This window comes from Lepisma saccharinum, chromosome 8 (genome assembly GCF_977018435.1).
Source record: "Lepisma saccharinum chromosome 8, izLepSacc3.1, whole genome shotgun sequence".
Lineage (NCBI taxonomy): Eukaryota > Metazoa > Arthropoda > Insecta > Zygentoma > Lepismatidae > Lepisma > Lepisma saccharinum.
In genome coordinates this window covers 30874345-30898654 of record NC_139236.1, presented here as the reverse complement: position 1 = coordinate 30898654, position 24310 = coordinate 30874345, and the positions used below count along the sequence as shown (strand labels likewise).

The following is a 24310-nucleotide window of genomic DNA, read 5'->3' as shown; positions in this document are numbered from 1 at the left end:
AGGAAACTTATGTAAAGCTTATCTCCCCCTGTTGCTCATTTAGCTATACCAAAAAAGCACCACCCAGCTATCCGCAAAGTTAGAGCAAACATCTAATGAATTACGCTCGTATAATAATAAATAACGATCTATTTTCCAGTAAGTACAACTATCATACTAGGGGCTTCTTTTGAATATCCATGTGGTTGTTTCAAGATTTGTTTTATATGCAGAAGTAGCACAAAAATAGCAAAGTAGCGAGCAGCACATATGAGTAGCATAGTGAGCTCCTTTTTTAAAAATGTAACTAGCTGTAGAGAAGCTACATTTTTGGAACAGTAGCGGTAGCTGTAGAGAAGCTACTTTTAAAATGTAGCGTTCTGATCACTGGTTAAATCAGTCTACCAATCTGATATTTCTATTAGAGACTAATTTAGTGCATAATTTTGCCATTGTGTTATTGTTTATTATATAAAAATACATTTCACGTGCACTGGTTTTAAAAAGTATATTTCCAAATATGGAGCATGGCAGAGACCTGCTTACATGTATTAAGGAGATTAATATAGCATTCAGAGTGCTCATGAAATGTTTGGCATTTAATATCTGATCAGTTAAAATTTCATATCAGTCTATCTTTTGTACAAACAGTTTAGAAACATTTTATTAAATGGTCATTATCACTAACAAGCCCTGTTTTCATAAAATTGATTTCTTAACATCCAGCTTCTTTTCCTAGGGTAAATGCTTTAGTAACAGCAACATGTAAGTCCACTTCATTCTCAGATAGGCTAATTGAGTTGGATCTACAGGTTAAAGTGAGATCCAAACCACTGTTCCATGTACCTTCACTTGTTATCAAACCCAGGACCCCTTAATTACAAGGCAAGTTAGCCATTATGCTATCGAGGAGGCCCTTTAAAACCGTGGTCATGATCACCTCACATACATTAGGTAAAAGCCCGCTTCAGACGGAAGCATTTCTCTTATTTCTGGTAGCATAAATGCTTCTAAAAATCTGATAGCATTTTTTATAGCACACAATATTTTACATGGAAGCATTTTCTGTAACATTCTGGTTAGCATTTGTCATTAAGATGTGAAGCATGCAGAGAACATTAGATAATATTTGCACAGTAAGAAAGGCATATGGGATAAGCTAGTGCCATGTGTTTACAATGGACATTTCCACTCTAATCTAAAATACGATTTTTAACTATATCACTACATGCCATTCATTTTATATTAACGTTGTACAAAATAGTTTTTGTTAATTCGAAATACTTTGCGAGAAATTGGCCTTACAAGTTGTGCCAAATTGATGCAGTACGTCAAGAAAACCGAACTGCCTCTGATTAAATATGCCAGTTCGACAGTGAACTCGGTCGTCTGCTTAGCGCTGCTCTCTGCTTGAAAGATTTTTCTGTTTTCCTAATTTTCAGTTATTATTAGTAGTGCTGGTATTAGTGCTGTGCAATAAGTGTACTTGAAGAAAAGTGTCAGGGTCTTCTTACACGACGGTATAAACCAGCATTTTTTCTTTTTTCTTGCATAGCTGAAAATAAATGTATGTAATGAAAATGAGCATCGTGAGGGGTGGGGGTTTGAACTGGTCCGTTGACCAGCTCCTAGAAAATGGCATCGTTGATTTGAAGTTAAAAAAAAAAAGCAGAAAGTATATTACTTTTATTGTAAATAGTAATAACAGAAATAAGTTTCAGTTAGATATTATTCCAACAATGGGCGTTGCCAGAATTTTTGCTGGAGCTCTGGAAATGATAAAACTTGAATACTAGAAATAATAATAATAATAAAAATTGATAATAATAAAATTGTTATTTTACAATGATAAATATTATATACTAATAAAAATAAACAGATAAGTGAATATCTAGTACAAAGTTATTTCATACTTTTTTTGTTCACATTTCACTCAGTGTGCTAAAATTCACAGTTATTGTATTCGTTATTAACTTTTGCATACATCATTTGGCGAAAAGGCTGAAAAAGGTAGGGGAAAATTTTACTCTTAAGGTTTATGTTGTGACCTCTCCCATAAAACCATATTTTTTGGAATATTGAAAACTGTGGAACTATTTATTTCTTGAATTAAATGGTAGAACATGGGAGATACACCTTGGTGCCTATATTTTCCTTTAATTTTTTGATCTACGTAACACACTTTCTACTATCGCTATATTCTGTTCAAATACTAACTAAATGATTTTTATTTCTCCTATTAACAACATTTTTTCTACTTGAAATGAACAATGCCAATTTTCCTTTCGACGCCCATGATTCCAACAGAATAATCAAAGTAAAAAATGCGCGAGATCGAAAAGTTGAGTGTAAAATGCAGGATCAATATTTTTATTATTTAATCCAAGGAATAGGTGGTTAAGTTTTCAAAATTCCAAAAATTAGACTTCTTATGAGAGAGGTCACACTATATGACCAAATTTTATTCCTACTTAATTTTTTCATTGAACAAGGTGTGTGAACGTAAATAACGAAATATAGTACTTTGCATTTCAGTACACTAAATGTAATTGAAATGTAAAAAAAAAAAAATTTAAAAAATTAAAAAAAAATAGTTCCGCTGCATATTCGCTCATCTGGTGAACCAAATAGAAGAGCCTGGCCAAGGAAGGGTGTAATAAAATTATTATAGAAATAAAAACTTTTGTTTTATTAGTTTATAATAGTTATTGTTGTGCAATAACAATCATAACCATTATTATTATTTTTAATGTTTCAACTTTTATCAGAGCTTGAACCCCCTTCTCCGTACAAAAATTTCTGGCTACAGCCATGGTAATGCACTACAATGTAATCAAATAGAACAGTATTTTTAGTAACTTGCACTTTTATATAGCTTTCACAGACCAATTTCATTATTCTTGTAGCTTATCATTCATGTGGCCTCGCACACAAACAAGTCGTCAGAGAAATATCATATTGGAGCATCTGGTAGTCTTATTTGTTCAAAAAGGTGAAATTTTTATTTTTCACTGTGATATCCACAACACTGACCTGACCAGCTATAAAATTCGGGCTGCTCTGCTCTTGTAACTCACAAGATGGAAACTTGTTTCGGCACAAGGCAACAAAAAATTATATTTGTAATGTTAACTCAGCAGAGAAAACTGTGGTAAAGCACTGACTTAGTGCTTGCTTAGTGGTAACGACCATTTCCTGTTCTAGTAGTTACGTATCTTTTCTAATGCATTACCTCATAGCAAACACACACACATCCTAACACCAAATGCAGCCAACGCGAAGTGCAGACGACAGAATGAGCCGAATGATGACGTCACAACATGGCGTAGGTGTGTTTTGCATGCAACGGTCGGCTATGTAATTAGAAACTCGATTTTTTACCTAAAAACGAACGCACATGAACGTGGGAAATTGCAGGGATTATTTGTCGATGGTGTAGATTTTAAAAATGATATTAAAAAAAAAGTAGTGGAAATCTCCATTGAAACAACTAATTTATTCTTCCATACATGTACTGTATTTGCTAGAAAGTATGTATTTAAGCAGCACCATTGATTTGTACCCGATTCCTCTTTATAGGAATTATTTTTCCTCTTGGTTGCATAGTTATGGCCTTTTAAAAATGTGAAGTGATACATTGCTTAGATCTCACGCATTACATCTGCACTCGTGACCTAGAGGTTGCTTCTGATTGGTTATGCTACAGAATTAGGACCAATTCTATCCTTGAGAAATGGCATGACATAAATGTTAAGAAAAATGCTAAGGAAAGTGCTTTCATCTCAAGTAGGCCTAAGGATGCAAGTGAATCATTTATATCTTCCATGAAATGTTTACCTCTTAATACTAGATCAGTATACTATCAGAGTTGGTAAAAATTTTGTGCCGATGCACACCTAATTTTAGTTCTCATCAACAATAAAATCGAACAGCAGAAAAGTTAACTTGGTTTACTTTAGGGGTGATTTCATCCTTACATATACTGAGTATTTCAATTTGGCTGTATTGTGAAGTTCCAGAAAAACTGATACATTCCACAGCAAATTCGTGTAGCATAAGGAATGAATCTGACACAATACAATATACAATTCTTGAGAACTGCAAATGCTGGAATGTAAAAAAAGTAACAGCATTGGCAAGAGTACAATTGTATACACTTTTGAGTTGTAATGAACCCATTGGAAGTCAGCAGATTGTTACAACCCAGAAGTGTCCATCACTGAATGTCTCTATATATCAGGGGGAAAATGTGTTTAGCAACTCAATCCTTACTATTTTTGTCAAAACTATAACAATATGTGTTGTGATACTAAGAAATTGCATATGAGAATCATTTTAAATATTGGAATTTCACAGATCCCAATATGTCACTTTCGACCATTATTCTTCCATCAGAAATTGGTTTCATCACGTCCCTAACTGAAGAGGGAGAAAAATATGGAAATCCATAGATACCCGCCAGGGAAATTTAATAAATACTTTACAATACTTAGGGACTGGCAATGTATATAACTTAGTATCTCTTACATACGTTTAACATCACTCTTCCATCTTCAACCTGATTCCACTTCACCCAAGATATTTCAAACACACATTCTTATACTTTGTGTACTCTGCCCTGGAATTTCCTTTCTTAATCACCTCTCACACCAGATTTTTATACGGAAGATTTAAATAAGAGGTTCATAGAAGAAGAGTAATACTGTATACTGTATATGTAAGAGACACTAAGCATGGGCATTCAGAAAGAATTTTCACAATCGTAAAGAGCATAGAATAATAATAAAAGTATCAACACTTTTTATAACAAGAAAAATTCAATTCTTAGAAAAAAATTATAGCAGTTTGGCACAATTTTTACTAGTTCTTACAAAAGACTGAAATAATTTATGATGGAAGGAAACAAAATTGTAACAATTGTGTGCAAGACCGATTTGTTTACGAAACAAAAGTATAAGTTGAAAACATGTTAATGTGGCACATATGATAAAAAGGAACACATGGTCAGCAACAACAAATAATTAAAGCAATTTAAATCTAAATCTCAATATTCAATTGAAACAAATATACTATTTTCTTTTTATAACAGAAAGTAAATTTCAGTTAAACTGCAACCAACAATTTTAAAATTTAAATGTCCATCAACATCTTTAAATAATAAACAACATGAACTAGTTTACCAGTACTCAAAAAACACTTATCAGAACTTTGTTTAAAAATGTGAAAAAACAGTACCAACATTTCACTACTTTATAGCAAACATTTCTTTGACTATTAAATAAAATATAAATTTTCATCAATACTACCAACGTACAAAAAACCTTCAGAAAACTTTCAAACATTTGCATAATACTGATTTTTCTTTAGCAATAAACTTGTATGCAATATATCAAAATATATATTTCACTGGCTTTTCATACCAAAAGCAACAATGTGGAATTTTTAATACTACAAATACTACAAGTTTTGTACTTCTTACATTAAACATAACTTACATTATGATTGATGTTTGTGAAAACAAAAAAAAATCTTCACGGACGATTTAGTTATTGTAAACCAATAAGATGTAATTTATCAGGAATGTGGCATCATGTTGTAACAAAGAAAAATACAATCTGGGTTGTAGTGGTGGTACTAGGATGAAACAGGACTATAATCACCATTTGACAGAGAATCACTGAGATCATACAGACCAACCTCATGGGAATTTACAAGAGTCCATCTCTTACGGCGCTGTGCAACATCAAACGGACTCTTCCTCCTACAAGAACAAATTTATAATGAAGCAGCATACAGTACGAAAATAAAATAAGTTGCATGCACTAATGATCAACTCTCAATGGCATGTTTTCCCCCTTTAAAGGTTTGAAGTTCAAAAAACAGTTGTAACATATCCTGGCATTATGAAAATAACAAAATGCACAGTGGTGGTTGGCCTTTACAACTACAGCCAGATATGAAACAAGTTTCAACTTATTCAAGGGCTATTTTAGGTTAGGTTAGTCCATTCTAACAAATTAAGACAACAAATCCACCACAGTTAACCTAAGGGCCTCACATTTAGACAAGAAACATTGAAATTGGTTCATCCTAATCATCATCTTCACAACTCATCTAAGGTAGCAAAAAAGAAACAAAAAATAAGAAAAATCCCCCCCAAAATATATAAAATACTTACTTAAAATGAGATCCTGATGACAAGAAAAATTTCCAAATTGTCCATCCAAGGACAATGGACACTCCAACTATCCAAAATATGGTAATATGCCTGCAAAAATCAAAGAAGCAAATCAATCCAATACCGGGTGTACACAAATTAATATCGGAGTTTTAAACTTATATATTTTCTATGCTATACACATTACAAATATGAACCATATATGGAATGAAAGAGTAACTCACCAAGTTTCGACTCTACGCATGCGCAAAATTTGTTTCCTAACTCTGCCGCTTGGTGGAGCCATTCGTAAATATGGTGACTCCCGAGCATAAATCTTTTTGTGTTGGAACTCGCAAGGTCTAATTCAGTTGTTACAGTTCAACGGGCGTATCGGCGAAGATTTGCACGTGACATTTGCCTTGCCAATGTTAAAGTGAACTAGGAATTTAAGAAACTTTCTGGGTTTATGTAAGTAAGTATGTGAGAAGTTCTGAAAAAAATAATGGTACGTAAATACAATAATTTCTTTTATTATAGTCCTAACTGGAAAACCTGGTATGTATCTAAAAAAAACAGTGGCATGTGCTAACATGGAGTTACCATGCAATCAAGAGATAGATAGATATATGTATGTGTGTGTGTGGGAGACAGGGAGAACAAGAGGGAGAGAGGAAGGGGAACATTAACACTTACCACACAAAATGAAACTTTTTAAATTTCATGGCCAGGCTGCCAGCATGTTCACTTTAGACTTAAAGATGGCATCATAATGTAGCCAGATGACGGAAGATGACACAACATGCATTGGGCAAAAAAAAAGTACTTTCACCAGTGTTGTTGTGTGTGGAAGGGTAGTGAGTGTTGATTTTCGTCCAGGTGTAAGCCACCTTGAATCTGGCAAATAAGGATGTACATCATTTCCTCATTTCTTATGATTATTTGTTTTAAGTGACATTGCATTTCCATTTCTATGTAACTTTTGGAAAACACACATGTGAAGTTATGTTGAAATACTGAGTAATAACAAGGATCTGCACCAAAATGTAAAGGTATATTTTTAATTAGTGCAAATTGGATTAAATGAATGTGACCAAGATGGAGATCTGCAAGCATATAGAAGGTAGATGTATAAGGGTGGATAAAAATCATGCCATTTATTTAAAAATAATTTTTGATTTTTTTATTTAAATTTGATTTTTTAATATTTTTTATTTAAAAAACACACATTCAAAATTGACTGTATGGTTTTTGGCACCATACATATAGATATATGTTTTTTTTACAGAAAGGCTTTGTCTGGTCAACGGACCTGTAAAATATTTGAACAATTTGATTAAAGCAAATAAAAAATTACATGTAAATATACATATTTCTGTTTCTGATACTGCATATATATATGAACCTACTAGAACCATGACTGAACTTCTTCTTACAACGTTCCACTAGAATGTTTTCCCCCAGCTTAAATGGAATAGGACCAGTAGGCTGATTATTGGAACCATCTGATGCGTCAGAAGTGGAAATATCCGTTTTTGGCCGAAACTTTAGCAAGTGTTCAGCTGGACTATACCCGTGCACTGGAGTATTTCTCAGTCTACCTAGTAGTTCAAGGACGTACTTGTCCATGTCTCGCAAAGTGATGCACGAACGATTCGAAAAGTTCTTTTCGAGCATGTTCTTCACTACTCCAACATTCCTTTCAGCTAGACCATTTGATTGGTGGGGTGGTGGGGGGGGGGGTGTATGGAGCTGAGTGAAGAAGCTTGATATTCCTCTTTGAACAATAAGCGTTAAACTATGAAGATGCAAATGGTTGGCCATTGTCAGTCACATAGGTTTTCGGATATCCAAAGCATGAAGAAAATTCATCTAAATGACCAATCATGGTGTCAAACTGCATATTCTTCACTCTCCACACAGATATCCAATGAGAATAAGCGTCAACCAGTAACAGGAAATTCATATCTGAGAAATGGAAGAAATCACGATGGACATGCTCAAAAGGTTGCAATGCAATAGGCCACGTTTCAAATCCGGTACCGGGTACGTTCGGCCTGTTATTGTAACGCAAACATGTGTTACACAAAGACATGAGCCTTTCAATGTCATCGTTCATCGTGTTCCAGAAGAATGATAGAGCTATTTTTTCATTTTGCACATTCCCTCGTGGAATTTGTGCAACAGAGAAAGGACACTTTGGATGCAAGATTCAGGTACGAGCAGTCTTTCGCCCTCAAAAAGACATCCCTTCTGTATGTGGACATCGTATCGCCTGTCGAATATTTTTCTGAGAGGATGCCCTTTTGTTCTCCCAATGAACTGCAGCCATCTCACTTGAACATATTCGAAGACTTTTTAAAGCTCAGGATTATGTCGTGATTCCAGCGCAAAGGTTTTGAGTCAGTGAATGCAACAAAATGTCGTCCAATGAGGTACTTCTGAAAGTATTTTACTCAAAGGACTAATGCAAGTGATTCCCTATCCAATTGAGTGTAGTTCCTTTCCGCAGTAGATAAAGTACCGGCCATACACATGATAGGCTTTCGGACTCCGTTTATCTTGTGCATTATGCCTGCTCCCATAGCGGTAGGATATGCATCCGACATCAGGTATAAGTCTTTGTTAGGATCATATACCGTGCGTACTAAATCCTTAGACAGCAGATCCATGACATCCTGAAATTCCTTCTGATGAACATCTGTCCATGACCAGCACACCCCATTCTTCAACACATCATATAAACTGGCAACGCAGTCAGCTAGTTTTGGCAGGTACGAAGCATAATACGTGACCATACCGAGAAATGACTTCAATTCGCCGACATTAGTGGGTGGCTTACACTGAATCATTTTATCAATGTTTTCTTTCAGAGGATGAATTTCCTCCTGTGAAAGAGAATGTCCCAGATACTTCACATTTTGCACGAAGAACACAGACTTTTGTTCATTTATGCAGACGCCATAATCGGAGAAGATTCAGCACCATTCGTGCGTTATCATAGCACTCCTCAAGAGTAACTCCTCCTACTAAAATGTCATCTTGGAAAATGGAAACCTTGTCTACACCCATCAATATCTGCTCCATCGTGGCTTGGAAAATAGCACTGGCAGAGTTTTCTCCGAAGGGAAGCTTCAACTGTCTGAATAACCCGAATTCCATGTTGAAGACACGGACCATCTGAGCCTGTAACTGAAGGTAAGCCCTTCGAAGATCAAATGAAACGAAACAACTGCAACCAACCATCTTGTTGAAGAGGTCCTCTATTTTAGGTAACGGATGTCCCATCTTCCTAAGTTGCAGATTCACAGTGTTCTTGTAGGACACACATAGCCTTAATTCAACATTTTTCTTATGAACAACAAGAGGTTGATCGGTTCAATGACTCAGTCACTAACCAACTTCTGCAATTCATCTTTGACTGGTTACTTTAGCGAGTACAGGATGTCATAATATCTCTTGAACACTGGTGTAGAATCGTCTTTCAATGTCAAGTTTATCTCGACGTGCTTGATTGACTTGGACATGTCACCATCAATATTGCTGATAATTCAATGGTAGTTGCAATCATTTGAGGAACATGTGAAACAAAAATGTTTCGCCATTCAGGTATGAAAATATCAATCCAAGACAAACCCATAATAGCACGATTCAATTTTGTCTTTACAACAATCAGATTTAAGTTATGTTTCATTCCTTGAAATACAACTTCAACGTTAACTTTTCATAAAACACCAAGATTATTACCATTTGCTACTTTAAAGATGACAGGAAAATTGTGTATAGTGCAACCTCGCAATGAAAACTCAAATTGTCTACCGTCAATTAAAGTATAAACAGAACCTGTATCCACTAGCAATGGAATTTTAGAATTGTTGACTTCTAAGTCGATTAATAATGATCCCTCTGTATGCCAAACAGACTCACTTTCTTTAGTAACGAAAGACGTGAAAATTTCAGGACACTGAGCATTACAGTGGATACCAGCAGCGCTGCAATCAACAAGTTTGCTCTCAGATTTATCTTCGTCTATATCTGCAGATTTGTGATCTGCACATCAAAATCTGAATAATCATGGATGATTCTTGGAACATATGTTTGAAATTGCTGTGATTGTTAGGTACAATCGTAGGTTTTGAATAAGCTGGAACATTGATAGATTTTTCATTAGCATGTGTCTTAAGTACAATGTTTGTGCTAGAATTGTTATATTCTCTCTTTTTGCAGGCTGTTAAGAAATGATTTTTCTTTTTGCAGCATCTGCAAGTAGCCCCAAAAGCTGGACATTTTCCATTAGGATAAAAGGAATTACAATTATCACATGGTTTACCAGAATCATTGTTTGATTTGTTACCAATATTCCTTGAATCAGTTTTATTTTGTCTGATGTTCATTCGAAGATTGCCCTTGTACCTGTTTTGGACTAGCAAAGTGAACTCAGTCAGAGTTTCAGAATGTTCCACAGCATTCTTTGATTAACTTTGGTTAACATTTCCTTCGTTTAATTCTAGTCGTATCTATTGCCTTATTCAAGGTCAATTCAGGATCTGACAACAGTCTATTTCTAACACGTACACTTCTCATACCAAGAATAAATACGTCACAACACATGGAATCAATGATATCACCAATATCACATTTTGAGGCTTGTTCTTTGATTTGCACAATGAAATCAGGAATCTGTGGCCGCGGTGGCTCAGTCGGTAACGTGTCTGACTACCATGCTCAAGGTCCCGGATTTGATCCCCGGCTGGTTCAAATCCGGGAACTTTTCTAACGGTGGAAGCGGTCCCGGTGCCTACCCAGCATCGAATAACATGGGTACCTGGGGGAAACCCTGGGGGGTAAAGGCGGTCAGGGGCATGATGCTGATCACATCACCCCCACTCACGACCGGATCAAGAAAGTGTGGGGCGTTACCCCCACACCCCCTATACGCCATTCATGGCGTGGTGCTATGCACAGGGGAACACTTTACCTTTTTACATTTCTGTTTAATGAAAAAAAAAATTATGCCTTTCAAGCATGAGATTCTTCAACATTAATGGCATATCAATGTTTGTTTAATCTGAGCGAGACTGAGCTCCGATATTGATTTAGGTTGTATAAGATTATACAAATCAGTATACGTTCTATGCCCTATTGCTGCTAATAGAACATGTTTAGCCTTATCGTCGGGAATGTCTGAAGCTTTGCAGAAATGGTGGAATCTATCGAAGTATTGTTTAATACTTTCCTGCTCCCTGCAGAATTCAGAAAATTGTGACAACTTTTGCATTGTGTAGAGAAATTCTTACCTCCAACAGACAGCATGAAGAACAATCATGAGAAATATGCAGAATTACGAAAAATAAGTATAAAATGAAGTTCCCAAGATCCTCGTCACCATTGTTGAATTTTAGTTCTTCCTGTTCTTCGGTAATCCAGGAAATGGAGTAAAGAATACGACTGGAGTATGGACACAAACAAAAGTGTATAATTCATGAATAAGATAACAGAATTAATACAACTTACATTATGGCATAAATGCTAGATGTCTCGTCATGAAGGACAGTATAGATTTTTGGTGCATACATGACGGAAACTATTACACAGAATACCGATGGCAAAAAACACTTAATAACCAGGTCTGGCATGCACAGATAATGCAGATCAGGTCTGGCGTAGATCAGCATATATTTTCAGTCGGTACACGACAGGATGTACTACATAATTGTAACTTAAAATATTTCTTAAAGTCTTTGTAGCTGAAATTTGGCAAATTTTTAATGATAGTTTGCAAAATATCAGCTGGCATGTTTATTTACAGTTTAATGATAATGACATTATTTATGGTTTAACATTAGTGTTTTGTATATTATTCTATGCAAATGTTTGCCATTTTTACCTATAAGAATTATTGAATTTAAAATCAAGAGAAATTTAAGTGTGTTTACTGTTTGCATATTACATTTCCTTTCCTATCAGCTTCACCCCATCAGTACAAATTTCTTGTTTCCTTTCTTATAGCCTAATAAACACCATTAATGTACTTTCAACAAAAGTGATTTTGATATCTACAAAATCCTTATGTACATTATTACAGGGCATGAAATTTTAAGTTTGAAATCAGTCGCCGGACTAAAATCTTTGGTCGCCACTATTTTATATGGATAAATAATAAAAATATGAGCAATTATTAAAAAGTTAGGAATTAATGTTTGTGTAGCGCTGTCGTTCTGCACTGAAGTACCACTTATCAATCGCAGCTGCTGAGTCAAACTCTGACAGGGAGGATTGTGGGGGGGGGGGGGGGGTTACGAAAACTCTGAGCAAATCATCCAGTGTCTCAGTCTTCAGAGAGTTTCTGTAAGTAGTCTTGAGTCTGTTGTGACAGCTGAAACCTCCCTCTCATGAGGCTGTGCTCATTGGTAGAACAGCAAAAAAAATGTCAAAATCTGGAGCAAATTGGGGAATCTTACTGAACACTCCGCACTGTGGATCTTCTCCAGCGTCTGATTCAAAGCTGGAGAAGGAAACAAAAGTTTGTATTCTGTCCACTCTGCTGACAGAACATCCATTTTCTCATTATAAAGGCTCGGGTTCAAGTATATGTAGAGCTTCTTTATTTCTTCTATTCCAAACTGAAGAATATTTTCTTTGGGAGGCCGACCCAAGGTGTCGAAAACATGCAGAGATACAATCACATCTGTTGACACAGACGGCAATGTTTCTGTGATGTACACCTTTGCATTGTTAATTAAGTTTCCTCTAACAGTCTGAAACTCTTGCACATCCCTGATCTTCCCTGAAATGGATACATGGTCCAAGAAATCTTGTTCGCTTGGTCCAACATTAGATTCCAGGTCAGCCAAAACTGAAATACAGTGTTCAATTCTTATTTTCAGAGATGAAATCAAAAAATTTCCCGTAGAAATCCAAAAGGAAGTACAGAAGCTTAACAAATTTAAATAGCTTCAAACTTTTCAGCAAATCCTTAGCTTTAGCACCATCATTGTCTTTTCTATGGGCCACCTGTTCAAGATGGGTCACAACAGCTTTCCATGATTGCAAGAGAGCTCTTATTGCACGTTCTTTGCTGGCTAACCACATAATAGTGTGGATATCACTCAGTTTTAGAATTTCTTCTATAACTTCTGCCGTTTCTCTCAAGAGGTGAAGACTTGAGGTGCGTTTGACACACATTTGAAACAACGAAATTTTAGTCGCCAGCCCAAAACTTTTGGTCGCCAATGGCGATCTGGCGACCGGAAATTTCGCGCCCTGCATTATTATATATATTATTTTTGTAAAGTGATCGTGATTTGAATCAACTTGATTTTAATCAATTCACCTTGGTACATATCGGGACAATAATGGTCTTTTACCATTTAGGGTATAACTAACTCACACAAATAAAGCATTTAAAAAAAAATGGACAGCTTGATATGGATGGACCATTGGGAGCTATACTAACTGCGTTATGCATAAAATTAACTGCACCATCTGGTAATGTTACATGAGCAAAACATAAACTTACAGTTCTTATCATTAATAATTACATACCTGGGAACAGGCTTTGTAATTGTTTCTGCATCAAATTTTGCAACAACTAGAAACTCTGTCGCAATTATTGCCAAAGTCATCCAAGACTGCCGTCCAATTTTTGTACAATCACTGAAACAGAAGTAAAACAATTTATTGACTGTTTTGTTGTGGAACTTACATATGAAATCATCTGATAATAATTAGCACATGCAATAAAAAATGGGATAGAAAAATAAAAATGTATTTGGTCTAGGAATTAATTCGTGCACCTGGACAAGAGATGGCGTAATGAGCGTATCGTCCCACAGTTCCGTGTATCCACACATGCATTGAAAACTCCTGTCAGTGCGCATTGTTCGTAGCATAGGGCAGTTGATTGATGCGTCAACAACAGCATTTTGTAGTCAACTGAACATGGCGCAGTTCGTGCCAGATAAAGTGTTTTTGCGGGGTGTTCTGCTTCAGTACTTTAACATGCAGAAAAGTGCTACCGAAAGTCATCGTATTTCGGTGGAAGTGTATGGTGACCATGCGCTAGCTCAGCGAACGTGTCAGAAGTGGTTTGCACGGTTTAGAAGTGGTGATTTCGGCCTGGAAGACAAAGAGCGACCTGGACAGCCAAAAAAATTTGAAGATGAAGAATTGAGAGCATTGCTCGATCAGGATTCGTGTCAAACGCAGGAAGAACTTGCAGAAGCATTACGCGATGATCAAACAACAGTTTCCAAACGCCTCAAAGCCATGGGAATGATTCAAAAGATGTCACATTGGGTTCCACATGAATTGAAAGACAGAGACGTTGAAAGACGAAAAACCATTTGCGAATTGCTGCTTCAAAGACAGAAAAGAAAGGGGTTTTTGCATCGCATTGTTACTGGCGATGAGAAGTGGATCCATTACGAGAACCTGAAACGAAAAAAAGCCTGGGTGAAGCCAGGTGAACCAGGTCCATCACAACCGAAACGACATATTCACTGTGCAAAGGTTATGCTGTGCATATGGTGGGATATGAAAGGTGTGGTGTACTATGAGCTGCTGCAACCGGGTGAAACTATTAATGGAGAACGTTATCGACGACAATTAATGCGTTTGAAGCAAGCTCTGGCCAGGAAACGACCAGAATGGGAGAACAGACATGATAAACTTATTTTTCAAAATGATAACGCTCGCCCACATGTCGCAAAACCGGTCAAAACCTATTTAGAAAATGTCGGATGGGAAGTTTTACCCCACCTGCCGTATTCACCAGACGTTGCTCCTTCGGACTACTACTTGTTCGATTGCATGAATAACGATTTGATTGGAAAGCGGTTCACTTCTTCAGAAGATATCGAAAAATGGGTCTCTGACTGGATCGCTTCAAAGGATGAGGACTTCTTTCGGCACGGAATCCGTAACTTGCCTGACAAATGGGCGAAAGTGGTGGCTCGCGATGGACAATATTTTTCTTAAGGTATTTATGTATTTTGTGCTTGAACTACAGCTTCAATGTGTGCGTAACAACCACACGAATTAATTCCTAGACCAAATAAAAAAAATACATAAAATTATTATAAGTTAATACAGTGTGTTTTACGTGCATTGTGCGCCTGTTGGCAGCCAGCTTGGCACTTGGCCAGATGGCAACTTCCGTTAAATTGCATGTGATATGTCCACTATGGAAACTGTTAGCTTGGAAATCACTTCAAGTTCTCAGAATTGCGGTTATACAGGAAAACCTCGTTAATACGATATTGGTTAATACGAAGTACCCTTTAATCCGAAGTTCTTCCCATTCCCCAGCCAATAAGATAGGATTTATAATGTATTTCAGTACGGATAAATCGAAATACGGATAATTTTTAATAGGAAGTTGTTTAGAAGACCCTTCCGCAATACTGGTTTTGCTTAATTCGAAGTAGACACCTGCATAAGTCGACAAGAGAAGATCGATTGTGGAGAGAGCTTGGACGTTATTTTAACTTCACCTTGACATGTTTCCTTGTCCTAAGAGCTGCTGACAACTCGAGGAAAGCAGCTGGAAATGCCTGCTGGACATTGACATTCTTTGTCAATGTGCATAGCAGGTCAAGCTCTTTCCTCGCTGAATGCGCCACCTTGGAAATATTTACCAGTGCTAGATGAGAAATGCGAGATAAGATCGCAGGAATGTTCCAAAATACAAGATGCGTGGCACCTGGAAGTCTACCCATCTGTCTAGCTCTGAGCTCGAGATACAGCAAATTCCCGTGAGCGAGCAACTTTTGGCCTGGTAGCCGACAACTTCCGGTAACCACTTTCATTAAAAGCATGTTCTTTGTGCCCTGTAGAACTTCATAAAAAAAGGGAAACTGTTTCAGATAATCAAAGCTGCATAGGCCAACTAAATATCGTCAATCTGCTTAATGCGTTGTCATCTAGGTTTCCCGCTTCATACGTTTCCCAACTACTGTGCCGGTCATAAAATTTGCCAAAACAGTGTTTTGTTGTCTGAGTGACTTCTCCCCTTTTTCTATCAGCAAACAGGGGGGGGGGGTCCATTGCTAATTGTTTCGGCCACGATTTTCTTGCTCGTGTGCACACACGGGCTCCTTTCCTTTGGCTTCTAAAAAAAAGCAACCAGTTCTGAATACCTTCTTCAAAACAAACAAAAACCACATGATAAGTAAAAGAAAAGTGACCCCCTTCCTTCTCCTACAACAGCTCATTATCTGCCACTGGTGTGCATGGTAATGTGATAATTGCAGAATTCAGGTCCCTCTTTCTTGTTTGAATGCAGCTGTCTGGATAGGAAATATTGCCCGTATTATTGTCTGTTGCATGGTATAAGGTAATGCAAAGATCAACTTTCTTTCTCACACTGCTGATAAAAGTTCGGTCTTCGACAACTGTGTTATCTTTAAAATGCCGATGATTTCCCTTCTGCCACCTGCTGCTCTAACTTCCAGCTGGTCTAATTGTGTTTACGCTGCAGCTGGCGCCAGTGTTTAGTCTAGCGTCTGGAAAGCTGTCGCTTGCCGATAACTGCAATGACTCATCCAGTGCGAAGGAATAAGCTTCATTGTTTTGAATCCTGCAAAGCCATATAATTCCCGCTTTTCTTCAGAACCATTAGCACCGCAATGCTCAATGTAGGAATACGAGACCAGCAGAGCGAGTGTTTGACCTCCAGAATACTCCTGAAACCTACAATAAATTGTCGATTAATCTGAAAATATGCAAGTTTCGTAAAGCTTGTTTTGAGTTCATTTTATGCTGATGAGCTAAGCGGGACTAAATATACAGTTTAAAGTGGGATCCAAACCAGAGTGATTATCGAGTGCGGCACTGTTTAATGTGTCCTAGGATACACATTCGGTGCAAACAGATTGCAAGTTGTGTGTTTACTTTTTCAGTGGATTACAATGCAAGTTGAGGAAGAGTTTGAACTGATCCCTGCAAAGTGGGAGGGGGCGAATATGAAGTTAACTGAAGCAAAAAATACGTGACTTTTTTTACGATGTGTTTTAGACAGCTGAACCAGAACGAAATTTACAGCCCCGATTTTTTTTTTTGTTTTTGTTTTGTTTTGTGCCAGGGAAAGGTTGTGTTCTCTCCCAAGAGAATCTTCTCTTAACAGTTAATCCTGTAACGGACAATGTTCAAGTGAACGCACATAACATCCAATATTCATTCTGTCCGATTATCTCCCGTCTCTTGCTCGCGCCAGTGGGACTATTGTCAAGATTCTTTCGAGTTTCACTTCTTGCAATAAACGAGATTGTTTTCCTTTCCTTAGGTCTCCGTGCAAACGGGTTTCTTATGAACTAAAATTGTAAGAATTTCGTGGAAGAGCAACGACTTTGCACAATTAAAAGAAAATGCCATTTTTTAAAAGACTTTTTGCCACAACATGCATCCTGTGCATAACCGGTTGTATAACTAGGCAGGATAAATGGTGTTAAGCGTCTCCTTGGAATCTTTGTATCCGCGTAAGCTCCATGTTCTCATTTTGCGTAACATTTTTTACACTTTCTTGAAAACATACAATATTATTATATAGTACATATAAAGCTTATTTTCTGAGCTACCACCAAGTATAAAACATCCTTTGGGGGGGGGGGGTAATTTATACTCTACTTTTTCACCTGAAAACAGACACCATCTTGAAATGTTTGGATAACTCGAAGTCGTTGAATACAAAGTTGACATTTTTTGGTCCCTTGAACTTCGTATTAACGAGGTTTTCCTGTAATTACATTCCAAATAAGCACGTACCATGTCACAGAAATTGTAACAAAATAACATGCAGTGCGAGAAACAGTTTGATTTATTAGAATTCATAACAGCTGAAACCTTTAATTTTCAATATTGAAAAAATATTAAGAGGAACAAACCTTCTTGTACACCAATATAATTTGTCATGCCTGTAGTTCCTGGGGAATAATCTTTTGTCATTTCTTGTGTTTCAGTTTGGCTTGTGAATTTATCCAATTTGAGTTTGTTTTTAAGGCTAAATGGTATTGGATCTACAGTTTAAAGAAGGATTCAAACCACTGGCTTTTGATGAGATGTTCTTTACAATGAGATAGTTAAGTATAAATTAGATGTAGTAGCTGTCCAGGAAGTTACGTGGCCAGGTGAAGGGAATTGTAAAACTAAAAATTATACTTTTTTCTATGGTGGTACTGAAAATCATAATTTTGGAACAGGCTTTTTCATAAATAATAGAATTATCTCGGCTCTTAAAACAGTAGAATTTATTAATGATAGGATATCATATGCAGTTTTACAGGGTAGGTGGTGTAAAATTATTTTAATAAACATACATGCACCAACAGAAGATAAAGATGATAATACTAAAGATGATTTTTATACAGAGTTAGAACAGGTCTTTGATAAATTTTCTCAGTATGATATGAAAATTCTGTTAGGTGACTGTAATGCACACATTGGCAAAGAATGGTAAAGAAAGTCTTCATGAATTAAGTAATGATAATGGTATAAGATTGATTACTTTTGCAACCTCAAAGAATTTAATTGTGAAAAGTACCACTTTTAAACATAAAGATATCCATAAATATACCTGGTCTTCTCCAGATGGTAAAACTCATAATCAGATAGATCATATTCTCATTGATAAGAGAAGGCATACTAGTATAATTGACGTTCGTACACATAGAGGTGCTGACTGTGCCAGTGACCATTATTTAGTAATTGCTAAATTAAGAGAAAGACTCTCAGTGATAAATCATAAGCAACAAAATCTAAAAGTTATAAAATTTGATATAGGAAAGTTTACTGATGAAAGAATTAAGAAAGGTTACCAAATTAAACTGTCAAATAGATTTGATGTTTTGCAGGACTTAAATGATGATGAAAATATAAATGAAACAGACGTAAATAAGAATTGGGAGCACATACGTAATGCAATATAATTAGCAGCTAAAGAAAGTATAGGATACCATAAACCAAGAAAAAGTAAGCCATGGTTTGATAATGAATGTCATAATCTAATAGAAATAAGAAATCAGGCTAGACTTAGGTGGTTAAATAACTCTGATGATACAAATCTAAACAATTATAATAGAATAAAGCGAGAAGTTAACCGCACGTTTAGAAGTAAAAAAAAGAGATTACTTGAAAAGCAAAATTAACAAAATTGAAACAAACAGCAAAAATAAAAATATCAGAGATTTATATAAAGGTGTAAATGAGTTTAGAAAGGGGTGTCAACCTAAAGTAAACTTGATAAAAGATAAAGACTGTGATTTTCTAGCTGACCCAAGTGATATTCTAAATAGATGGAAGAACTACTTTAATGACCTTTTAAATGTTCATGTAGGAGATAAATCAGAAGTAAATGAAGTCCACACAGCAGAACCTTTAGTTCCAGAACCTAACTTGACTGAAGTTAAAGATGCTGTTAAAAGGCTAAAGAATAACAAAGCACCTGGCATTGATTTAATACCAGCTGAGTTAATTAAATGATTATATTTATTATTGACTGGAACCATGATTTTTAATCGTTCCAGGGAACTTTGGTGAAAATACTTAAAATGCGTGGAAACGTAAAATCAAAGCTCCACTGTATTAATGTGTAATGTGTTCTGAGCAGAGAATTTTTATTGCTACTGAAGATTTTGTGATTTACCATGTATCAATGCTCCAGATTTGTGTGCTCTCTACCTATGGGTATATGAATCTAATATATAATATATATATATAATGCCAGCCATAACTAGGGCACAGATTTTAAATGCTACCAATGATGTAATAAGCCTGTTTTCTTCTCAAACTTGTGACTTAACGTTTATGCACTACAGGGAAATGGTCAGAGAATGGACAAATCAACATATGCAAAAGACTCGAAAGTACAAACATGAATCTTATAAAATGGAACATTTAAAAAGTAGACATAAAAAAAAAGAATGGGGTTCCTCTATAACTATATATTAACAAATTTTGTAATTTTAATCCCCTCCGAAAGATGACACCAGCTAGTGTTAAAATATTTGATGTAATTAAATATAATACTTGTTACTCAATTTTTCTGTGACTTGCTTCATCAGAATAAATTATTAAATGTCCAAATTTGTGTTAGTATCAGTGAGAGTATTAATGTACACTTAGGTGACAGAATACCCAATTATCATTACTGTTGGTTCACATAAACCTTTAAAAAATTGTAACTGAAAAACAGTATAACCTATATTGTAACAAATGTATACTACAGTGATGTAGTTTCACTTACGGATCATCTAGATATTGAAAAGCCTCTCTCATGGACACAGCACCCCATAACAGGAACAGAATCAGCCGTAGCAAGTTAAAATAATGTTCTGGTTGAACCCATAACACAAATTTCAAGTAAAATGTATTCAACTCAGCAACAAGGAACTGTAATATTAGAAAATAAGGATTACTAAATAGAATGTCAAATTACAAAAACACAACTATATGCTCTTTCTTTCTAAGTATATTAATATATGTAAACACGGCACACATTTTACTTCTCAAAGAGATGGAATGGAACTCAGTGCACAAAAGTTACAAGTGTTAATGCCAGAAAATGTAGAGCTGGGGAGGGAGAGGGAAGAGTTTCAAATATCTGGGAAGCATAATTGCTACACTGTACCTTTAATTATGTATTGAGCAGAGTAGGGCCGGATATCAGAAAAGGATCAGCTGGTATCTCTGTTATCGGTATCGATAACAACTCAGCCCTAGAGCAAAGGCTTGGACAAAGAAGGAGACGGATAGAAGTGAGATTGAGGTAGTAGAAGAAATTCTTAAGGAGTACCATACGGAAGATCAGTGATAGAAGGAATGAGGAAATTCATCAACAAAAAATCACTAGAGCCACCTCCCACAACTGCTCCAAACAACCCAAAACCAACCCTCCAGCTCTGATCACCCAATATCACCCCACATTACGAAAATCAGACATACCCTCCACTCCCTCCTCCCCATCCTGCACAGTGATCCTGACACCAGGGATATCTTTCAGGATAAACCGAGGGTCGTTTTCCGTCATCCCCCAACCTCCAAAACATCTTGGTCCGAAACACTCCCACCCCTTCCAAACCACTCCCCCCAGCTCACAGGTGCAACAAACCCAGATGCAAGTCCTACCCCATACTTTCACCTCCAAAGTGGAAAAGAAGGCAGGGATCAGTGAGAAATGAGTAAGAAATGGTGATGATGACTTAAGAACATGAGGTACAGTCTCACGTAACTTGATTTGAGTTTTAGTTTCATGTTCACATTTTGCAAATATAGGCTCATCTGGACTATACCTACAGTTCGAAACCAATTCAAACCACCCTTGCTTACAAGGTGATGACATTATCACTACACCATCAGGGAGGCTCTGGTTTCACATAACGGAAGAAATTTTCTCTATGCACTCAAATATTGAAAAGAGCTTCCAACATATTCTAGAATAAGTATTTCTCATCATATAGCAGTTGCAAGCAGCCTTTTATGTCAATTACCAAGCTACATAATTGCTATTAAAAGTAACATCAGCAAATGTTTATATCCCATGTATTTCTTATGAAGAATGAAAACATAATCTTTACCATGTTTTCACCATTCACTGCCATATTTTTTACATTTCTGGTCTAATGTAATTTCCTTTGACCTTTCTTCTCCCTGTTAATATGCTCTGTGCAGTTTATTAAGTAACATATTCGTACAATAAATAAAAAAGTGCCCAGTAAATTTTAGCTTCCACCTGACACCATGCAATCACACTTCCCTCTCGTTAGTTTCTTCCACTCTGTGAAGGAAACTGTATCTCTTGCCTTTAAGTTAATCCACATCTGACAGCTATGTATCTGTATGTTCTTTCAACAAGAATGGTCAAATATGAAATTGTTATAAGCTTGAATCTGTTGCATTAGTTTGAATGTGCAGAATAACTGAAACAACACATTGACAAGAACAGTTGAAACATGTGGCTTGACTAGTGTATAAAGCTACATTCTTCACATCCTGTGCTCCAAGCAAAAAGCTTTAAAAAACAAACCACCAAAACCCCACCTCTTAATTACTGTCAACAATGCAATTATTGACATTGCTAATTTGTGGCACTTGAAGAGTAATGGCATCTGCCTCAAAATGAAGCAACAAATTAAAATATCTCTGACTCTAGAAGATGAACTGTCATGTCTGCATAGGTGAAACATCACAAGACAATGCAGTATACTAACAATAGGAAAAAAAAATTAAAGAGCTAAGGTGTGGCAACTAAAGGTTGTCCTGGTGGCTTAGCTGCTAAGAACCAGAGTGTGATGCTTAACCGAGTCTCAATTTTCACTTACTTTTCAATAAATTACAATGTGCCATCTGTTTTAAGCTATTACTATATTTTGCTGCTTCTTATTGTGTTGAATTTCTACCTGTGTAGGCAAATTGCGGAAATGAGTATGAATGATTATTGCATGAAACTGACGAAAGGATACCCATTTTTGGGTGACTTCAGGCTCTTTCTGATCGCTTTTAAAGTTACGATACAAACAGTACATTTCCCAAGTACTTATATTTTTGAGAACACACATGAAGTATTTCAAGCGCTTATGTGTCGAATCATGATTAATTTATTTCAAGAAAAATAAGCACAATGAGTAATGACTTGTTTTTAAAAAGGAATCATTTATTTATGTAGTTTTATACAAACATATTCATGTTTGTTCTGTGAATTTAGACATCCAGACTTCTCCAAAACCACTGACTCTTACCACAAACATGATGCCCAATGTAGCCAACCACCTCCCAAGGCTTGATGTTGACTTCCAATCAAAATCAATCCATGTGTATGGTCCAAATTGAGCAATAATACGTTTTAACTTTCCCCTAAGGAAGAAACAATAATTTAGTAGTACTATACCATAGTAGTCTTATAAAAAACTACTACAAAGTAGTGTTATAAATTGAGTACATGGATCTGTATTTTCTTTTTTTTAGTATTTTTGCAAACATATTTCCTGAATTTTTGGAAAATTTCCATGATTACAAGAAACACAGAATGCACAAAACAACACAAGACATTTTGTTTCATTTACCTACAAATGATAAACTTTGCAAGGAAGAAAAGTACGCCTTAGACTGTGCTACATTAAATACAGTGGAACCTCGATATTACATTTTCTGGGAGACCAAGCTGAAAAAACTCAAAATGAGGGAAAATGTAAAATTGAGGGAAATTTTATAACATATTGCTCTGTTGAAACATCAAGATTGAATGTATAATACGGGAAAATGTAAAATCTGGGAATGTAAAATTAGGTTCCACTGTATAGGGCTGAAACACTACTGGTGCTGATGGATCAGTAATGACTGAGGGTATCAGAAAGTTATCGATTAAAATTCAATTGACAATACTTTCTGGAGTCTTGATTATTTCACGCTGTCTGCAAAGATGCCACGATACACTTCATCATTTTAATATTTCAATTATGTCTTATGCAATTCATCAAATATTGTAAAGCAAAACTCTAGTGGACTGATGAGGCAGCAGAATATATTTTGCACACAAATTGAGCACGATAACTTTTAATTGTTATAATGTTCAAGTATTGGTTACAATAGAGGATCAGAAAGGACATCAGCAACAAATGGTATTGGCTCAACCCAAATAAACTATCTTGCACATCATATACCAAAACAAGAACTTTCACTCTGTGCATTACCATTTGCATCATATTTCTTTACATTATTTTGCCCAGATCATATTCAAAACAAGAATGGTGATTTTTAAGTCCACTTTATCCACGGTAAGGCTAATTGGGAGGCACATAGTGGTTCGGATCCCACTTTAAACTGTAGGGGTCCAGCCCCGATTAGCCTTAGTGTGCATAAAGAGAGACTTAAAACACCAAATAATAAAAAAAAAAAAAAAAAACAGGAATATTATCCTCAATTTGCCAAAACAAATTCCCTAATTTTTCTAGGTATTGTAAAATAAATTTCAAGCCAATTCCATGATTGAATTTAATAACTTAGCATTGTGTATTGAAACTCTTCATCAGGGTGGCCACTCTAGGACCATGATAATACATAAGCATAAAATCAAAATTTGTTATTTCCTTACGTACAGTGAGTATATACTTGTCAAAGACAACGTTTCAGTGGCAACTGGCCCCTTCTTCAGGTCAAGAAGTCGGCTTTACAGAAATTCACAAA

General features: G+C 36.0%; 1 protein-coding gene across 2 annotated transcripts in view; it reads right to left on the bottom strand.

The window, feature by feature from the left end:
* Positions 1-2930: 2930 nt before the first annotated feature.
* The window catches only part of LOC145990904 (phosphatidylserine synthase 2-like), a 59918-nt gene continuing 38538 nt past the window's right edge, over positions 2931-24310 (bottom strand). For both annotated transcript variants that reach the window (XM_083126394.1, XM_083126395.1), the window contains exons 8-12: positions 22867-22981; positions 20376-20521; positions 13682-13792; positions 6158-6247; positions 2931-5740 (exon numbers count right to left, since the gene is read on the bottom strand). In XM_083126394.1, coding sequence (XP_082982520.1) covers positions 5614-5740; positions 6158-6247; positions 13682-13792; positions 20376-20521; positions 22867-22981 — 589 coding nt within the window. In that variant the 3' untranslated portion in view covers positions 2931-5613. The remainder of the gene's footprint in view (positions 5741-6157; positions 6248-13681; positions 13793-20375; positions 20522-22866; positions 22982-24310) is intronic.